At 32.1% G+C, this 17,746-nt stretch overlaps 1 protein-coding gene across 1 annotated transcript in view; it reads left to right on the top strand.

The window, feature by feature from the left end:
* The window catches only part of LOC142337247 (uncharacterized), a 123,952-nt gene that overhangs the window by 12,860 nt on the left and 93,346 nt on the right, over positions 1 to 17,746 (top strand). The window contains exon 2 of the mRNA XM_075386400.1: positions 2,466 to 2,563. Coding sequence (XP_075242515.1) covers positions 2,466 to 2,563 — 98 coding nt within the window. The remainder of the gene's footprint in view (positions 1 to 2,465; positions 2,564 to 17,746) is intronic.

The raw sequence follows: 17,746 nt of genomic DNA, 5'->3' as shown, positions 1-17,746 counted from the left end.
CGAGGCCAAATTAGCTTTGCAAGATAATGCGGTTCCTGAAATTTTCTTATAAGCAATTGAAAGATATAAAGGCTATTCGCGTTATTGATTAAGCGAGGCGCTTTCTCATTTCCAGTTAATTGCGAGGGAAGTAAGTTTTAAATCACAATTGATAGATACAACAAGAATTTTTGAGGAGATGCAAAAAAAAGCGGAGGTTAATCGAAACTAAGCAAAATCAGCATTAACTAGGCAATTTATCCACGCCCGCCAATGAATATTTTTGAACTCTTGTGATAGTAGCTGTTAGCAATTTATACAACTTATACACTAAAAGATTCAGAACCGTGAAAGGCTCACCAGAACCCTGCAAGTTTTACCTTCAGCTTTGAAAGATTTTTGGATGGATTTTCAATCGAAGGAAGACCAGGAGATTAAAAAAGTAGAAAGTGAACAGGATATTCGTTATCTTATTTTCCCACCTAAAATGTAAGTTAGAAATGCCTCCGAAAATAAATTACAATGCAATCTTAGTGTTTGAGATCAAAATGAGCAGAAAATGAGCTCTTTCATTAAAGATATCAATGAGAAGAGAGATACAAAGAGAAAGAGAAAGAAAAGGAAAAAGAAAAAGGAAGAAAGAAAGAAAAGAAGAGAGAGATAGAGATGAAGAGAGAGAGAGAGAGAGAGAGAGAGAGAGAGAGAGAGAAGGATATAGAAAAAGTTTGCGGCAAACTTCTGGAATTAAGCTTGAGGCTGACATTATCTCCTTCAAAATCTCAGATTGTCCTTGGCATGCCAGTTCTGAAACTTAAAAGAACAAGAGTATTTATTGAGATGCTCTTAAAGCTTTCCAAGGTTCTTGCTGCACAAGAAACCTGGAATTTTTTTCTAGTGCCTTTCCTTGCAGCAATTAAAGCTGGAACAGCTTTAAAATTCTGTACACAAGTACAGATCAGCGATTTCAAGTTGGTACAGCTTACAATTTTTCTCATAAAAGATGCACAGGCTTCACGAAAACGTCCTATTAGCTTTTGCGATGACTGTAGTGTTTTCATAAAACGAAGTTTTTGCGTTTTTCGATGATTTCTTGGGCACATAGTTGTTGTGTTGTCAGATTCAACAACAAGAAGCTTGAAATAGAGCTTGAGTTTGTAAAATATTTCTGATTTGTATTACATATATTTTGTTTTTCTGTTAAAATTTTAAAATTACAGAACTAATTACACTGTTATAACGGGAAAAACACTTAAATTAATTGTACAAATTCACAAATTCAGCGTGCTTTTAATTAATTGTGGCCAGCTCAGCAATCAAAAACTGCTTAATTGGGATCAAACGGTTAATAAATGCTGAAGATCTTGTTCTTTTCAAATCTGGCCACTTTATACAGTTTAAAGATTGATTTTGATTCAATTTGAAATCATCTTAGGTTGTTTTTTTCCTGAACAGAATGAAATTAGTGGTTCAATTTTCAACGACCATTTCGCTGAGATTTTTGCCTAAAAAAATTCGGTTTTTGGAAATTTTTTTGCCTTCTAAAATTTTATTTTTAGCAATATAGCAAATAGATGATATTTTCAATAAAAGATGACACAGATGGTTAACTGACAAATTCTAGCGAACAACTTTTGCAGGAGGCTGCAAGACTTTACGATTGCGGTGAAAAATTTTCAAAATAATCATGTACGATAAATGATGTTACAAAAATTTGACAACCATGTTTGGCACTAGAAATGCCTAATAGTTCGTAAAGCTTTAAAAACTATTTTGTAGTTAGAATTGTAGTGATAAGACAAAATGAAAACACCAGTAAGGTATGAATCTTCACATATCAGCAAGAGAGATCATCAGAAAACTTTATGATAGTGATATAGCATAGTTGCACTATGCTGCAACAGTACGTGCAATGTTCTTTATAATCATTCAACGATATTGTTTGTTTATACTCAGGGTAATCAACTATCTCATGATGTGGAGTCATTTGTTTTATCTCCCGTTTTAAGTATTGGTGATCATAACTCTTCAAAAATCTCTTCAATTTGTCAGAACTATTCAATCAGGTCTGTATTTCCTTTTGAGTGCTCCTTTTTTTGTTCATGCGTAATCGCAGCGAAACAGCATTAGGCTACTGCGGCTTGTTCTCAGCTGCCCTTTTTCGTATTATTCACCACATTTCAAGCTATTCTTTTTATGAGCATCATTGCTCTTTTTTGGTGACTTTGGTCACTTTTTTTGCGTCTGCCACTTTCATGTGGTACCATTACTGCAGCCAAGATTGGTCAGGCTTTGGTCAACCTGAAGCTCTGGTTAAGTAAGAGCTCATCCTCACACAGACAGCTTCACAGAGGCAGGGGATTGAACTCTCAATCATTGGCGTTTGAATCACACACCTTACCTCTCGGCTACCATGATGTGGAGGCCTTTTAAAGTCATAACACAATGACATTCATACTTAAACGTTTTACGTTTTTTTTTGTTTTCAGGGAGGCAGCTGTGATGATGTTTGCGGGTCTCTTTTCACTCAACAACCACGTGATCATTGCATGTGAGAGGCTACAAGCTACAGTGGCGTCACGACCTGGTGAGTGCTTAAAAACTACAATGCATCTTCTTGAACACTCACTGTCAGATGTCCAGTACAATATCACTCCCAACGTCCAAAGTTTCCTGTAGTCTGGTCGACTTGTCAGCGCATTATTATTTAATAAATGCGCTGATGTTATCCAAAAAATGTGCTGACTTTTCAGCGCATTTCTTACATAATTTCAGCGCACTTCAGCGCGTTTCGGTGCATTTCATACCCAATGGTTTATAAATTTAAAAGCAATTTAAGTGAGAAGAATTTGTGGAATCGATAGCGCAGTGGATTAAATGATGACTACTATTCTGGAGAGTGGGGTGCGACTCAGTCAACAACACCAGAATAGTTTGACAGAAATTTTACGAATTTTTGAAAATTCAGCTGAAAGTTTCAGTCCTGTCCAGCGCATTTCAACGCATGTTTGTGTAAGGTTTTTACGCTGAAAAATTTTAAGCAGTGTGGGGAGTTGAAGATTTAGTGTGCTACTTTTACTCTTTTGCCAATCAGACCCCATATTTCTTTTCAAAGAGCTTAAAAGTCCAAAAGACGCATTTAAAAAGGTTTTGCACGCGCTTGGGTGTGTGCAAGTAAAACAATCTTGGTGTAATATAGACCGGATGATTTTTTTAAAAGATTACACTTAATTGGTCTATTCTGTGCCCCCTCCCCCCTCTTACCTCGTCAATTTAAGCATCACCCCTGCTAATTTCTGGACCTGATCAGAGGTAACTTGGGTACTTTTGTCCTTATCTAGGTCATAAAACTGCTCCCAGAAACATATTAAACTCATTAATTTGTTCACATGGTAGGGCGAAAACAAATTCAACTTTGTTCACGTGCTGAGAAGTGAAGAGATTTCAATCTACCTAATTCTGCAACAAGGACAGAAAGTCACTGTTTGTTACTCTGCTTTATCTAATAATAGAATGCAGATTTCTGACTTGGAACTGTCGTCTCAATTTCACGAATGGGCCATTTATGTTCATACCTGAGAGGGTATTTCACGTGATCTATTTGATGGACCCACCTGAATTATCAAGGTTGAAACAGTTTCCCTCAAAACTACATGCTATAATTGTGCGATATTGAATAGAGGTGATTTATGTTATTTATATTTGCCCATTTTTGAGCCCAAGTGTTCTCAGACAAAACAGAATACCTCCACTAAATTTCAAATGTTGCGAATTGGTTTCCCTTATGTATTAAAAAATACGAGAGAAATTAAGAGTTGTTTTTCTGAGAAAGTAAATTGTAGTTTGCAATAACCGCCCATGTTCTCAGATAATTAAACTTATATCGAGAAGGCCACACAAACATTGCCAGTAAGTTTTTCGTCTGGAAAATTTTGATTTGGAGAGCATCTTTTCTGCGCAGGGTCGCATGGGGACTATTTTAGTACAATTTTTATTTATAGACGTATATTACTCCTATATCCGCTAAATTGACTGTACGTGTACGTAAAAGTTTTTTGGCAGTTAAATAACAGCATAGTTGAGTAAATGGACACTTTTTGTCATGGATATCTGTATTAATTTTCATTATGTTCATTAGATTGCTGCTTTTAAGACTCATTATAATGGTTTCACATGGCCTTCGGCCTCGCTTCCCTTCATCAATAACACGATGCATCAGAAAGCAGCAGTCTAAAATGAAATTTCACTGAAGCTTCTTTCGTCCGCGTTTTGTTTTCTCTCAATCTTTTAGTAAGCCAGAAAAGTTTCATCGTTGGGGGTGTGATTTTTGGCAGTTTAGTAAATGTTAGAATGTGGGTCTGAGAAACCTAAGGTAACTAGAGCTCAGAAGCGAGGACTTTTGCGCTCCAGGGCAAAATCGATTGCCGGATTATTCTCAAAACTATATTCTAACTTGATTTGACCCCAGTTCTGCGGTTTCGTGAGGCATAAAGAGGTGCAATGTTATATCAATTATAAAACTAAAAATTTGAACCACATATAGTACTTTAGAAATAGGATAAAGTGTTGATAAATTAAACCAGTTAAGCAACGAAGATGCAATTTTACCCCTGTTTACTGTGTGTGGTTTTTTATTCATCTTTGAAACAGTCATTCATTTGTAGAGTCAGTTGTTGGGTTCAAGTTGTTTTAACTGTGGTTTACAAAAATGACCACAGAAATATGCTAGGTTGTAATTGGGGTTCTAAGAAGATGCTTACACTAATGCGTTTAAGCATTTTCTAAAAATTTGATCGGTAATTTATTCAAATTTCCGCTCCCTATAGCCTAAAGTTTTCAAAAATTCCAAAAATTAAGCATGTGCCTGTAGTTTCTTAAAGAGAAATCATTCAAAATAATTGAAATACCTCAACTATACTGATGCTGTTATTGGCAAAAAGATTGGGGTTCATTTGTTAAAACTATGAAGGTGGAATTGAAGTATGCAGAAGAAGTTATAAAGTATGACAGAAACAGAGCAATGCGTTTACCTGTTTTTTTATTGTCAAATTTTTGCAGTTTTTTTGTAGCTAGTTTTGTAAAGCAGTTTTATCAGATATAAAATTTAATATCTTTACTTAGAAAATAAATAGACGTGAAGTGCGAGTAAAAAAATCCAGTTTTTTTATAATCATACAGTTTTAATTTTATAAACTGTCGTTAGCTATGATAGTTATTGAGACAAACGTCTTTACTTTAACAACTATTCTAAGATATATACAAGATGCGCTATAATTTTTTTGTTGAGATCCATAGATCAAAACTCACTAAATAAAGAACGAAGAGGGCTAAACTGGGCACCCTGATTTTTGATTCTTGTGATAAATAAATGGGAAAATTTTTTATTTCTAAAACAGTATTTGGGAAATTGAATTTTGAGAATTAAATCTCAAACTCAAACGTTTCATCCTCAAAAATAATCAGCACTTAAAAATAATTTGCAGATTTATGTCCGTAAAAAGCAGTAATTTGAGTTCCACTTGGAATCTTTTCTTATTGATCAATTTCCGTAGTTTCAAGCATTTGTTTTATAATTAATTTCAAAAACTCTTGGTCAAGCTGAACAATTTTTTTTTGAAAAATCTGTTTTTTTTCGGGTAAATAGTTTGTCACATATAGACCATTTAAAATTGTCAATTGTCAATCGATAATTCTCTGTTTTTTTAATGATAACTGAGATCGAAATATTGCTGAAAATGTTTCTTAAACGGGTTTTTACTCTGTTTCTTGCGATTCAAACGTTTAATTTTGTTGACGATTGTGTAAGCGCAAAGCGTCTTTTTTACATCTTTTTTTTCATGTCTGACTACATTATATTTTAAAAAAATTGAGCAAAAATTAAGCAAGCGATTTAATGAAAAAAGAAAAATTAGGATTTCAATGAACATAGAACAACAAAAACGAATGCTCACTTGCTAATATTTGAATTTTTAGTTCCATTTTTCCGAAATGGTCTTTGTCAATATTGTACTTTTCTGGAACTATAGTTGTCGGAGCGAAAACTTAACGCATGCATGCTTGTCGTTAAACAGAAACAACGTCTACAATTAAGGCAATGTTTGTTGCGTTTATTTAGTGGTAACAAACTTGTTCATTTGAACTTTATGCCGGGGAACTTATATTGTGCTAAACACGCAATGAAAAAATTGTCATTGAAACTCCGACTTCGAGTTCCTTCTTTTTTGTTCATTGTTTTTTTCTTCTTATTTTTAGAAAACTTTTTTGTTCAAATACTACATTTTACTCTCAGTCCTTCCTGTATATTGCCCAATATTCCTTCTAATAAAATTTTCAAAACATCTGTCAAAATCTGAGGATTGTAAAATTTCTACAAACATACAACGTGGCTAAAATTCGTCAGCAAATGTGTTCTGACTTTTGATATATGAAATTTCACCAAAGTTCTTTCGTCCGCTTTTTGTTTTCTCTCAATCTTTTAATAAGCAAGAAAAGTTTCATCGTTAGGGGTGTGATTTTTGGCAGTTCATTAAATGTTTGAATGTGGCTCTGAGAAACCTAAGGTAACTAGAGCTCAGAAGCGAGGACTTTTGCGCTCCAGGGCAAAATCGATTGCCGGATTATTCTCAAAACTATATTCTAACTTTATTTGACCCCAGTTCTGCGGTTTCGTGAGGCATAAAGAGGTGCAATGTTATATCAATTATAAAACTAAAAATTTGAACCACATATAGTACTTTAGAAATAGGATAAAGTGTTGATAAATTAAACCAGTTAAGCAACGAAGACGCAATTTTACCCCTGTTTATTGTGTGGGGTTTTTGATTCATCTTTGAAACAGTCATTCATTTATAGAGTCAGTTGTTGGGTTCAAGTTGTTTTAACTGTGGTTTACAAAAATGACCACAGAAATATGCTAGGTTGTAATTGGGGTTCTAAGAAGATGCTTACACTAATGCGTTTAAGCATTTTCTAAAATTTTGATTGGTAGTTTGCTCAAAATTCCGCTCACTATAGCCTAAAACTTTCAAAAATTTGAAATTTTAAGCAAGTGCCTGTAGGTTCTTAAAGAGAAATCATTCAAATTAATTGAAGTACCTCAACTATACTGATGCCTTTATTTGCAGAAAAATTGGGGTTCAATTGTTAAAACTTTGAAGGTGGAATTGAAGTATGCAGAAGAAGTTATAAAGTATGACAGAAACAGAGCAATGCGCTAACTTTATTTACGTGAAGTGCGAAAAAAATTTACAGTTTTTTATAATCATACAGTTTTAGCTTTGTAAACTGTCGTTAGCTATGATAGTTATTGATTAAAACATCTTTTCTTTAACAACTATTCCAAGGTATATACAAGATGCGCTATAATTTTGATGAGATCGATAGATCACAACCCACTAAATAAAAACGAAGAGGGCAAAACTGGGCAACCTGGTTTTTGCTTATTGTGATAAATGAATGTGAAAATTTTATATTTCTAAAACAGTACTTGGGAAATTGAATTTTTAGAATTAAATCTCAAAATCAATCGTTTCATCCTTAAAAATAATCAGCACTTAAAAATTTTTTTGCAGATTTGTCCGTAAAAAGCAGTAATTTGAGTTCCACTTGGAATCTTTTCATTTTGATCAATTTCCGTAGTTTCAAGCATTTGTTTTATAATTAATTTCAAAAGCTCTTTGTCAAGATGAACAATTTTTTTGAGAAATCTGTTTTTTTTCGGGTAAGTTGTTTGTCACATATAGACCATTTAAAATTTTCAATTGTCAATCGATGATTCTCTGTTTTTTTAATGATAACTGAAATTGAAATATTGCTAAAATTTTTTCGTAAACGGGTATTTACTCTGTTTCTTGCTATTCAAACATTAATTTTGTTGACGATTGTGTCAGTGCAAAACGTCTTTTTTATATTTTTACATCTTTTTTTTTTATGGCTGACTACATTATATTTTAAAAAATTGTGCAAAAATTAAGTAAGCGATTTAATAAAAAAAAAGAAAAATTAGGATTTCATTGAACATATAAAATAAAATTTTCAAAACATCTGTCAAAATCTGAGGTTTGTAAAAATTCTACAAACTTAACGTGGCTAAAAATCGTCAGCAAATGAGTTCTGACGTAGAAAAAGTTAATTCAAATGGCTCACTTATTTTTTTTCAAGAAATGAAAACACCCGACTAACCCTAGATCGTCAATTCTCTGAAACCAAGATAAACAAGATTCACTAAACAGCTTTTCCTCGTGCTCTTTGTCCCAATTGTTTTCTGTTTTGCTTAAGCTTTAAATTACAACGCTGCTGCTTCTTTACTTTTTTTGAATTAAGCAACGAATACTACTAAGTTTCATTGATAACTAATGGTTTGTTAATTTGCTCCATTATGTGGTAATAACGTTGCCTAATTTCTTGAGGACTTTATTTTTTTATTTAACCCCTTTTAGCTCTTACTCTTCAAACCCGTACTAAGATTTTTCAAAATCGGCTTAGAAAGGCTATTGCGTTCATTTATCCGTCTTTGCTTAATCAACTTCCAGTTTCACGGATATTTGAATTGAGGGGTTAGAATTAGTTCAGAACATCTTTTACTGCCCTATAGGATATTCGTCAATCTCGTACTAAATAAACTGAATTTTGCAAAATACACCCTCAGCAGCAAAAAGTAAAAAGCATTCGGGGGGCAGATTAAATACCAATAAATCCGGGGTGGACTTTGATTTCTCCTCGAAAAGATTGAATTTTGGATGAATTTCAGTTTGGGCTATAGTACGCAATCTTTTCATCTCTTAACCCATTGAACAAAGAAATGTCTAGCAATTTAAATGCTTTTGAAAACGAGTGTATCTTTCAAAGCATTGTAGAAAAAAGCTGAAGTCCGCCTATTTCAGACGTCATAGCAGAAATAGTGAACTGAAATGATTAAAATATCAAAGATGGTTAAGCGTTACGTACGTCACGTTTTAATTTGAAAATTGCACAAAATCTATCACAAACAGACGAAGAGGTTGAATTGTCAGTCTTTGAAGAGGAATGCGAATTAGTCTCTAATGGATGGATAAAAAATAGGCAATGGTCATTCGAATAGTTTTAACTCCGTCCCCCACCCCATAAATTAATTTGTTTAAGTTCTCGCCCAGTCAAATTTAATTGAGCCGAAAATTAATAACAAACGTAATATTTTGTATTTCATCGAAGTTAACTATGCGGATTTTTTCCCAAACCTCAGCCCAAAAATTTTATCCTGTTCTCGAGGAAATCATTCAAAATAAGAAGGAGTCTACAATTATTTATCATACTGAAAAAATTTTAATATTAAATAATAGTATCTCATTAAATATTAATAGCTCATTGCTCTAGTTTTTGAATGTTAAAAAATATAGCCAACATGAATTGACACCTCTAACAAAAGTAAATACGTTGCAGTTTTCTTTAATAAGATCAATTTTATCAATGTTTACAAATTGACGAAAAACATGAATGCTGTCCAATTTTTGACGATTAGAGGTGTACTAGTCGTTGACTGGAATTTTGGAAAATGCATCGGTTTTTTGTGTAAAAAATAAAAAAGCAATCATTTTATACTAAAACCTTCAATATTAAAAGAAACTCTGTATAGCAGTCTATGCTAACAGCCGACTTTCATTGTGCCATAAAAATGATTGTTCACGTAAATTAACTAAAACATTTGGATTTTCTTATTGGATAATAATTATCTGCATAGCCTAGCGTCTCACCTGCACTGTGAAGTACCCGGGTTGAGACCGAATGGTTAACTTGTAAGAATTTGAAGTTTCTTGCAAAAGATGGTTAACTTGTAAGATTTTGAGATTTTGCAAGTTTCTTGCAAAAGATGGTTAACTTGTAAGAACTTGCAAGTTGAATGGTTAACTTGTAAGAACTTCTAAGTCGAATGGTTAACTTGCAAAAACTTGCAAGGCGAATGGCTAACTTGTAAGTTTCTTGCAAGTTCATTCCGGTGGAGCTCAAATCTTATTAGTTAATTCAAATGAACATTCAGTCATTTTCCGTTGAAAGCGCGTGGGAGTTAGCTGCTCTGTTTGGATAACATAATACAATTTGACCGAAGCAGACAAAATGGTTACTTTTTGAATTTTATCATTTCAAGAGAGTTCCTTTTGCAATTCCATTAAAAAACTGTAGATCTCAAATAGCTTCTTCACGATTGCTTTTAAAAATGTGCCCAAAATATTGAATTTGATTGAATTTTCAAACTCATATGTCAGTATTTTCTCAAAATAGTTTAGTGGACCTTCATTTTTATACCCATTTTTTAAATTTAATCCACACTTTTCCAGATTCTATTTTTTCCAAACGTCCGTTTACATTCATGTCTTGCAACGTTTTATTTACGATTTAGTGCGTATGTGTGTGTATGTGTTTATGTTTTTGTGTGTGTGCGTGTTTGTATGTGTGCGTGTATGTGTGTGTGGGCGCGTGTATGTGCGTGCGTTGTGTGTGTGTGGTGTGTGCGAATGGTTGACTTGTAAGTAACTTGTAAGTCGAATGGTTAACTTTTAAGAGCCTAGTAAGTCGAATGGTTAGCTTGTAAGAAATTGCAAGTTTTTGGGAGAAAAACGTGCAAGGTGATGCAACGCCTTGTAGTAGTTTCTATCAGAAATTTGCAATTTCTTACAAGATAACCATTCGGCCTCGACCCGGGTAAATACTGTTTGTATATGTTTCAGAATGAACGAACAAAGCAAATTATAAAGTTTTGCCCGCAGCAATTTTTACAAGATGCAAACCTGGCCGTTACAATCCAACATTTTATTAACACCCAAAAGGACTGAAAGTTTTGTATTGCATCTACCCAACTTTTAATGGACTTTAGCTGAGAATGTTGGTTGTAATGGTGTGTTTCCATACATTGGTTGGCTGATACCAGTTCTCAATTTTGCGGTATAATGAACAATGAAAAACCCTAGATAATCAAAGAAAGACTTTCGTTTCTCATGGTATTTTTTCTGCCAATTTGGTTTTGAAATTAAACAAAATTTGGTAGATAATAGAATTGAATTCGTAACTGGGGAAGATTTTAAACAGAACATTTGGAAAACATAAAATTACAGAAAACATAAGCTGGATAAATTCAGTGCAGTTGGCTAAAAGTGGCTGAAAGGTCGTTTAAAAACGGGAAATGAATTGTGTCAATTAGTTTTATTATGTCAACAGCTTCGAGTGCAATTCTTGAGAAAAGTTTTGTTTTTTTTACGACTTTATCTAATTTATTTCACCTTCTATTGATAGAAAGTTTAACCAATCAGTTATTTAGAAAAAAAATTGAAGACAAAACTTCCCAAATGGATCAAATTTTGAGTAAGTAAAATTTATATCCATCAGAAGTTTTGGATAAATTGATTTCAAGTCATAGCATTTAATTTAAAAAATTATAACTCTTTTAAGAAGTTGTTTTTTAGTAAACATTAAATTTTAGCTTAACAACGTCAGCAGCTTCAGTAGCATTTTTCCTGGTAAATACTTATTGCAAATTCAATCAGCAATTTTACAAGCTGTCAACAGACTTTATAGACAAGCTTGTTTTACAAACAAAGTGAGAAAACGAGTTTATTGACAGAAAAATGAAGAAAAAGTAACTTATATTCGGAAAGCGAGATAAATAGAGGCATGAAGAGTTCTACATCTTTTCACCCCAATAAACCCGAATATCCTAACCCCATCTCATTTAACCCCTCTATCATTTAACTTGTTTTTATATCGGGTTACACAGGCCGCTGTCCAGTGATTATTGTACTAATTTAATAGTCAAATTTTTATAAAAGATTAAAATCGGGGTGAAATGATAAAGGGATTGAATGATAGTGGGGTTAAATGATAAGGATGAACAAATGGGGGTGAAGTGATATGGGGTTAAATTAATAGTGTTGAAAAAGTGTTATAACGCATTAATTGAATTAATATAGTGGTTTTCAATCGGGGCATTCACTGTACCTTTGATTTTTACTGAAAAAAAATAATTACAAATTTTTTAGAACTATACACTCGCTGGTTGTTTTAGTGATAATTGTTTGAATGAATTGTTTCAAAATATCGTTGGAAAAGTTCTCTTTTCCCTTCGATCGATCTAATATGGATTATATTTGAAAATGTTGCTATTTCTCAGACTCACGTAAGCCTGCTTGTTTATCTTAAAATTAGGAATCGAAAATAATGAATATTTATTCAAAATCTCAAGTAGTTGTCATCGTTTTCTATTCTGGTTTCAGGTTCAATTTCGGAAAATTTTGTCCGCACTTTATATTGAACTCTAGTTCAAGGTAATTTTAATCTGTTGTGCAAATTCGCTTTAACTTGAAAGTCTGTTTTTCAATCTTCAAAGTAAACAATTTTATTTATAAAACTTGCCTGGTATTTTTTCACAATACGGCTGAGATGGAAATCTCAAATTGGTTGATGAATAATGAAAATGCATCAAAATTGAAATTTCACACGAAGTTTTTATTTAGTTCACAGGCAACATCAGCGTAGGACTGAAACATTTTTGTTTCTCAAAAGCATCGACGTAATGTTCGTGTTAATTGCCATTTTTTATAACTTCATTTAGAGACCTCTGGCTAGCATGCTTAGGAAATTAAAAGCCTTCATGATTTTTTATTTCCTTTTTGCTTGCTAGAGATTTAGAAAAAAATCACAATTCTGTTTCTTTGCTCAAAGAAATATTTTTGTCGACGGTTCTTTCAAATTTTTCTCAGATTTGAAGAATGCGCATAATTTGATATTTCAATACTTTTCTTCCAGGCAATCATTTTTCATTACGAGATAATCAGAAGCGAAAAAGAATTGATTATTTAATCAATTTTAATGCTTAAACAATAACCAGGCGGGCTTTTAATTTGAAACTACCGTACGTTTGCATAATCAGTGTGCGCGACTTTTTAATCTTGACTGTAATTATGTGTACGGTCAACGCTATGTTGACGTTTACCAATTAGCCCAAATATAACTTTTGGACAAACACTTTTACGCTCGAATGCTGTCAATAGAATTTTTCACCGCTTTAGATAAAAATTTGCGGACTTTTGAACAATCAAGCAAAAACTACGGTGTCATTAGAGCTAATTAATTCGCAAAATAACAAGCAAATTGCGGGAAAATGTGCATTAAAAAATAAGTTTTAGTAAGCAGTTCTTGTGTCAAAGTATTTTTTGGTTAAAAAATATTTTGCCCTTGTAGTTTTGCAACAATACAACAAGTTTAATAGCTGTGTTGGCTTGCTTGAACGATATGGTTTCAATGATAACTGAGGTAAAAAAAAATTCAGTTCAGTATTCTAGTCAGAAAGTTTTAAAATGTATAACTTGTCTGAAGTAGGTGGAAAAATAGTGTAGCTAATCGCCAGATATAAAAGTTGTTGTAGCACAGTGGTGATTTGATCAACACTGTTTCAAAACTTTAAAACATTTATTTGAAATGTACAATGTAGTACATTGTATTTACTATAAAAAATTACTTTAGAAGAAACAGTAAGTTGTTTGGCAGTTAGACAGAAACTATATACAATATGTAATGGTTGGCGGGCTGTTTTCAATCAAAAGTTTCCTGAAGCAAAAAGGCTCTAGTATTTAAAATGATTGAAAAGCTTGGTTCATTTTTTATCAAAATGAGGGAGTGGAGAGAAAAATTAGGCCTTCATTCATAATTCAATTTTAGGGAGAGTATATATATATATATATATATATATATATATATATGTTTTTTTGTTTTTCTTTTTTACTTTCCTTTTTCTCTCTTATACTTTCTTTCATTCTTTCTGTCTCTATCTCTTTATCTCTCTTTTTTCTTTCTCTCTCTCTCTCAAGCTCTCTCTCTCTCTCTCTCTCTCTCTCTCTCTCTCTATATATATATATATATATATATATATATATATATATATTCGTATATATATATATATATATATATATATAGAGAGAGAGAGAGAGAGAGAGAGAGAGAAAGAAAGGAAAGAAAAAAAGAAAAGAAAGAAAGAGAAAGAAAGAAAGAAAGAAAAAAGGAAAGAAAGAAAGAAAGAAAGAAAAAGATAGAGAGTGAGTGAGTGAGTGAGTGAAGGAGTGAGTGAGTCAGTGACAGAGAGAGATAGAGAAAGAGAGAGAGAGAGAGAGAGAGAGAGAGAGAGAGAGAGAGAGAAAGAGAGAAAGAGAGCTCAAAGATTTGGGATGTGCAAAAATTTCAAAGCAAACAATTTTTTGGCAAAGGCAAAGTTCTTTTGTTCTGATTTTTTTTTTCGATTTCAAATTGAGAACCGAATATGAAAGTGGTATTTTAGTATATTTGGATCAGGCTTTGTTTTAATGTTTTTAATATGAAAAAAATAGTTATAAAACCTCCTCTTTTTATGTCAAAAATCAAAGAACATTGAGTTAAGAGTTTTCCTTTTCAAAATTTTTTATTTTATCTAAGACGGAGACTTGTGTTTTTTATAACAATAAAAAAATGTTATTGAACAATTCGTTTTAGAGGGAAACCTTTCAAAATTTATTTATTGTTTTTAAATTGTGTAAGAAGTATTATTTTATGCAACTTTATATAAATCAAGAATTTTGTTGCAAAGGAAATAGTAGTTATTTGTATTCTACCATTCCACCCTGCGAAGTACAATTTTCAGTCTATCAGTTTTCTCTAAACAAAATGTCAAAAACTGTACGATGTTTTTTCCAATTTTTGTTTTGAGACTTGACTAAATTTCTCATTCTTGAGCTATTTCAAATTTTGTAAAAATGCTGCAAAAATTAATTTCAAAATGGTTGAGAATGGCTTTCTCAGGATTTGCTTTCACTAAAATTGAACGCCTAAAGAGTTGCTCTAAGCAGTAACTAGAAAGATTGAGAAACTAACCTGTTTTAAAGAAATTAGGACATTTTTAAAGGATCGGTATTTGTAGGTTAAGACGTTCAATGAACGATCAAGTAGAACTAATCAGGAAAAAAACTTATTTTCTATTAGTTTTTACTCTGCGACTAATGTTTATATTGCCAAAAATTTTCATTATTTTCAAGAAAACAGTAATCGACAATTATTGTACACAACGGTTTGTATGTTGATAGATTTAGATTAAATCTCGGTGGCCATTTTAAGCGTTGCTGTGGTCCGCAGTCAGCAGCGTTTACTTGAAGTTCATTAGGAAAAACTGACTCATTTTTTAAACGCTTTATTTTGACGAAATGAAAAAAATGCTGTTATTTCATTGAAACGATCTTACGAAACGATGCGTTTCTGCCGAAAATTTTTGGAATTGTCTTTGGCACTCTTTATTTGGAGACGATATTAAATCGCTATACGAAATTTTTACTTTCGATAGATTTTACTTTGAGTACCTTTAGGAGATTTTAAAAATGTATTGGGGAAAAGATCAGAAGCTAAACTTTTAGTTTGTTACTTTTAAATCAAATTTGATAAAGATTGCCTCCAATATTTTCATTATATTTAAAATGTGTACTCAATGTGGCATTTTTTCTCTTACACTCCGAATGAGTCCAAAAATTTTATCCAATTTTCTAGTGAATAGCATAAAATAGAAAATGTTAATTAGACTAGTCGCTTTTTAAGCATTGAGAGCTGTTTTCTATAAAATTATAAAATTATGAAAAATGAAGCATGTTATTAAACTGAATCAGATGCTGAAAAACATTAATTAGCTTCAAAAGGTATTCAATTTTCAAACGAAATCTTGACGAAAGCAAATTAAGACAAATATCCGCACATAAAGTTCCAATCCCGTTCATCTATATTTTTCACTTAATTGTCTACCAAATGAGGAAGAAAAAAAACCTATCAACATATCGTTCAACAAACTACTAAAAAATTAAAATAGTCTACCTTAAAGGGCCAACGAGACCTGTGACTACCAAAAGATGTCTACCAGAAAAGACGACAATATAAATCAAGTAATTACAAATATTAATTACGACCAAAACTTGTTGTCAATTTTTTGAACACCATTGATAATCAAAACCAAATGGAATAAGACAAAATTTACACTAAAGATGATTAACCTGCGCTTCATTAAAAGAAAACATTTGACTTTTTCTAAATACTACATGTTAACAAGTCAACAAGAAATCAACAAAAGGGCAAAGTTTAATAAAACGTTGCTTTTTTGAAAAGAATTAATATCAAATTGATTAGAAACATTATGCATCAAATAAAATTATTGAGAGATTCTTTTATACCTCGATAGAGAGCGATTGATACCATTCATTACCCAGAGTATGTCGTACGACTGCAAAAAAATACAGACAAAAAGGAAAAAGTTGCACAAAAAAATTCGCTCGAAAAAACTTGCTTGAAAAAATTTGCACGGAAGAATTTGCACGAAAAAATTTGCACGAAAACGGTGTCATAGCCAATTAATCATTCAGCTGTGCACTAAAAAAATTGAAACATAGTTGATTGCGTTTTTTTTAACTGAATAGAGGACCGCCCATTATTGTGGTAATGTGAAAAGAAAACAAAAACCTTCAAAAACCGGCAAATATGCATAAATCACGAATGTTTTATGAAAACTGGTTGCACCAAGAACAAAAACCACTTAAGGAAGATAAAACCGTTATAATTAGCAAACTTGAGTTCGAACGATAAGAAACATAATTTGTCTATAGAGATGCCAAACTACAGGTTAACAGAAGTAGGATTGGCAAATCTTAGAAGTGCATTGTCTTTTTTTTAAAAATCAAACAATTTCAAAATTCATAACCAACATAAGCTTGCATCTGAAAGAGGATACAGTGTATCTACCAATTTCTTCGAAAACCAAATGCGGCTGTTTTTAGTGAGACTATGTCATAAGAAAATAGAATAACATTCAAAACAAGCTGAACTAAAAAAATTTCACGAATTATTTTACGAAACCACAGTGTTGAGGCCATCGAATTGACAAAATATTAACCGCGAGAAAATTAAAGTTTTTTTTGCGTCTCGATTGAACTTATTTTAACCTTTTTTAACAAGAACTATCTCATAATGACAGCAAAAAGAAACACAAAAAATGAAAAGTATCTAAATTTGCAAATTTCTTCTGAAACAAATTGTCTGAACCGGGAAGACATCAGTCAAAAATTCTAACCAACAGAAAAGATTTTGTTTCGTTCAACAAACATTAAAGAAAGTTTTCAAAATTGAGGCTGAGTTACGTAAATGTTACAACATAGTAAAATACGGAAAAAACTCAAACCAGAACATAAAAAGATAAGTTGAACTTTCAATTTTTTGGAAAAAACTAAATTCAAAGTCTATAAAACCATTAGCTATATTCCGATATCATTTTTCTAATTTCACTTATCTATCTATAGTTTGCCAGTGAGACCTTTAAATACCCAATAATTGGCATACGACAACGAAAATAAACAACAAAGATAAAGCAAAAATAAGGAACTCTTCCTAATTCTGCAAGAGAACGGTGTCGCAGCCTTTGACTCCATGTATTGTGAAAGCAATGAATGTGTTCAGTTACAATTTTTGTTAAACGTTTTCAAATCAATCGTTATGTAATGTGACAATTTTTCAAAGAAACAAAAACAACAGCAAAAATTGGCTATTACGCACAAAATCACAAAATTTTGTTTGAAAACTCGTAGTACCAAAACCAAGAAACCATTCTATTAAACAATCCGCCACAAATTAGTTTTAGTTTTATAAAAAGAAAGTTCAACCTGTATTTTCTGGGAATAAGCTAAAAGGTGACAGAAATAATATAACAATATTGACAAGTTCAAAAAATCACTGATTTTTCCATAGAACAAAC

The sequence above is a fragment of the Convolutriloba macropyga genome, chromosome 3 (assembly GCF_964194025.1).
Source record: "Convolutriloba macropyga chromosome 3, txConMacr16.3, whole genome shotgun sequence".
NCBI lineage: Eukaryota > Metazoa > Xenacoelomorpha > Acoela > Convolutidae > Convolutriloba > Convolutriloba macropyga.
The sequence above is the reverse complement of the archived record's forward strand: the minus strand, read 5'-3'. Positions and strand labels throughout refer to the sequence as shown.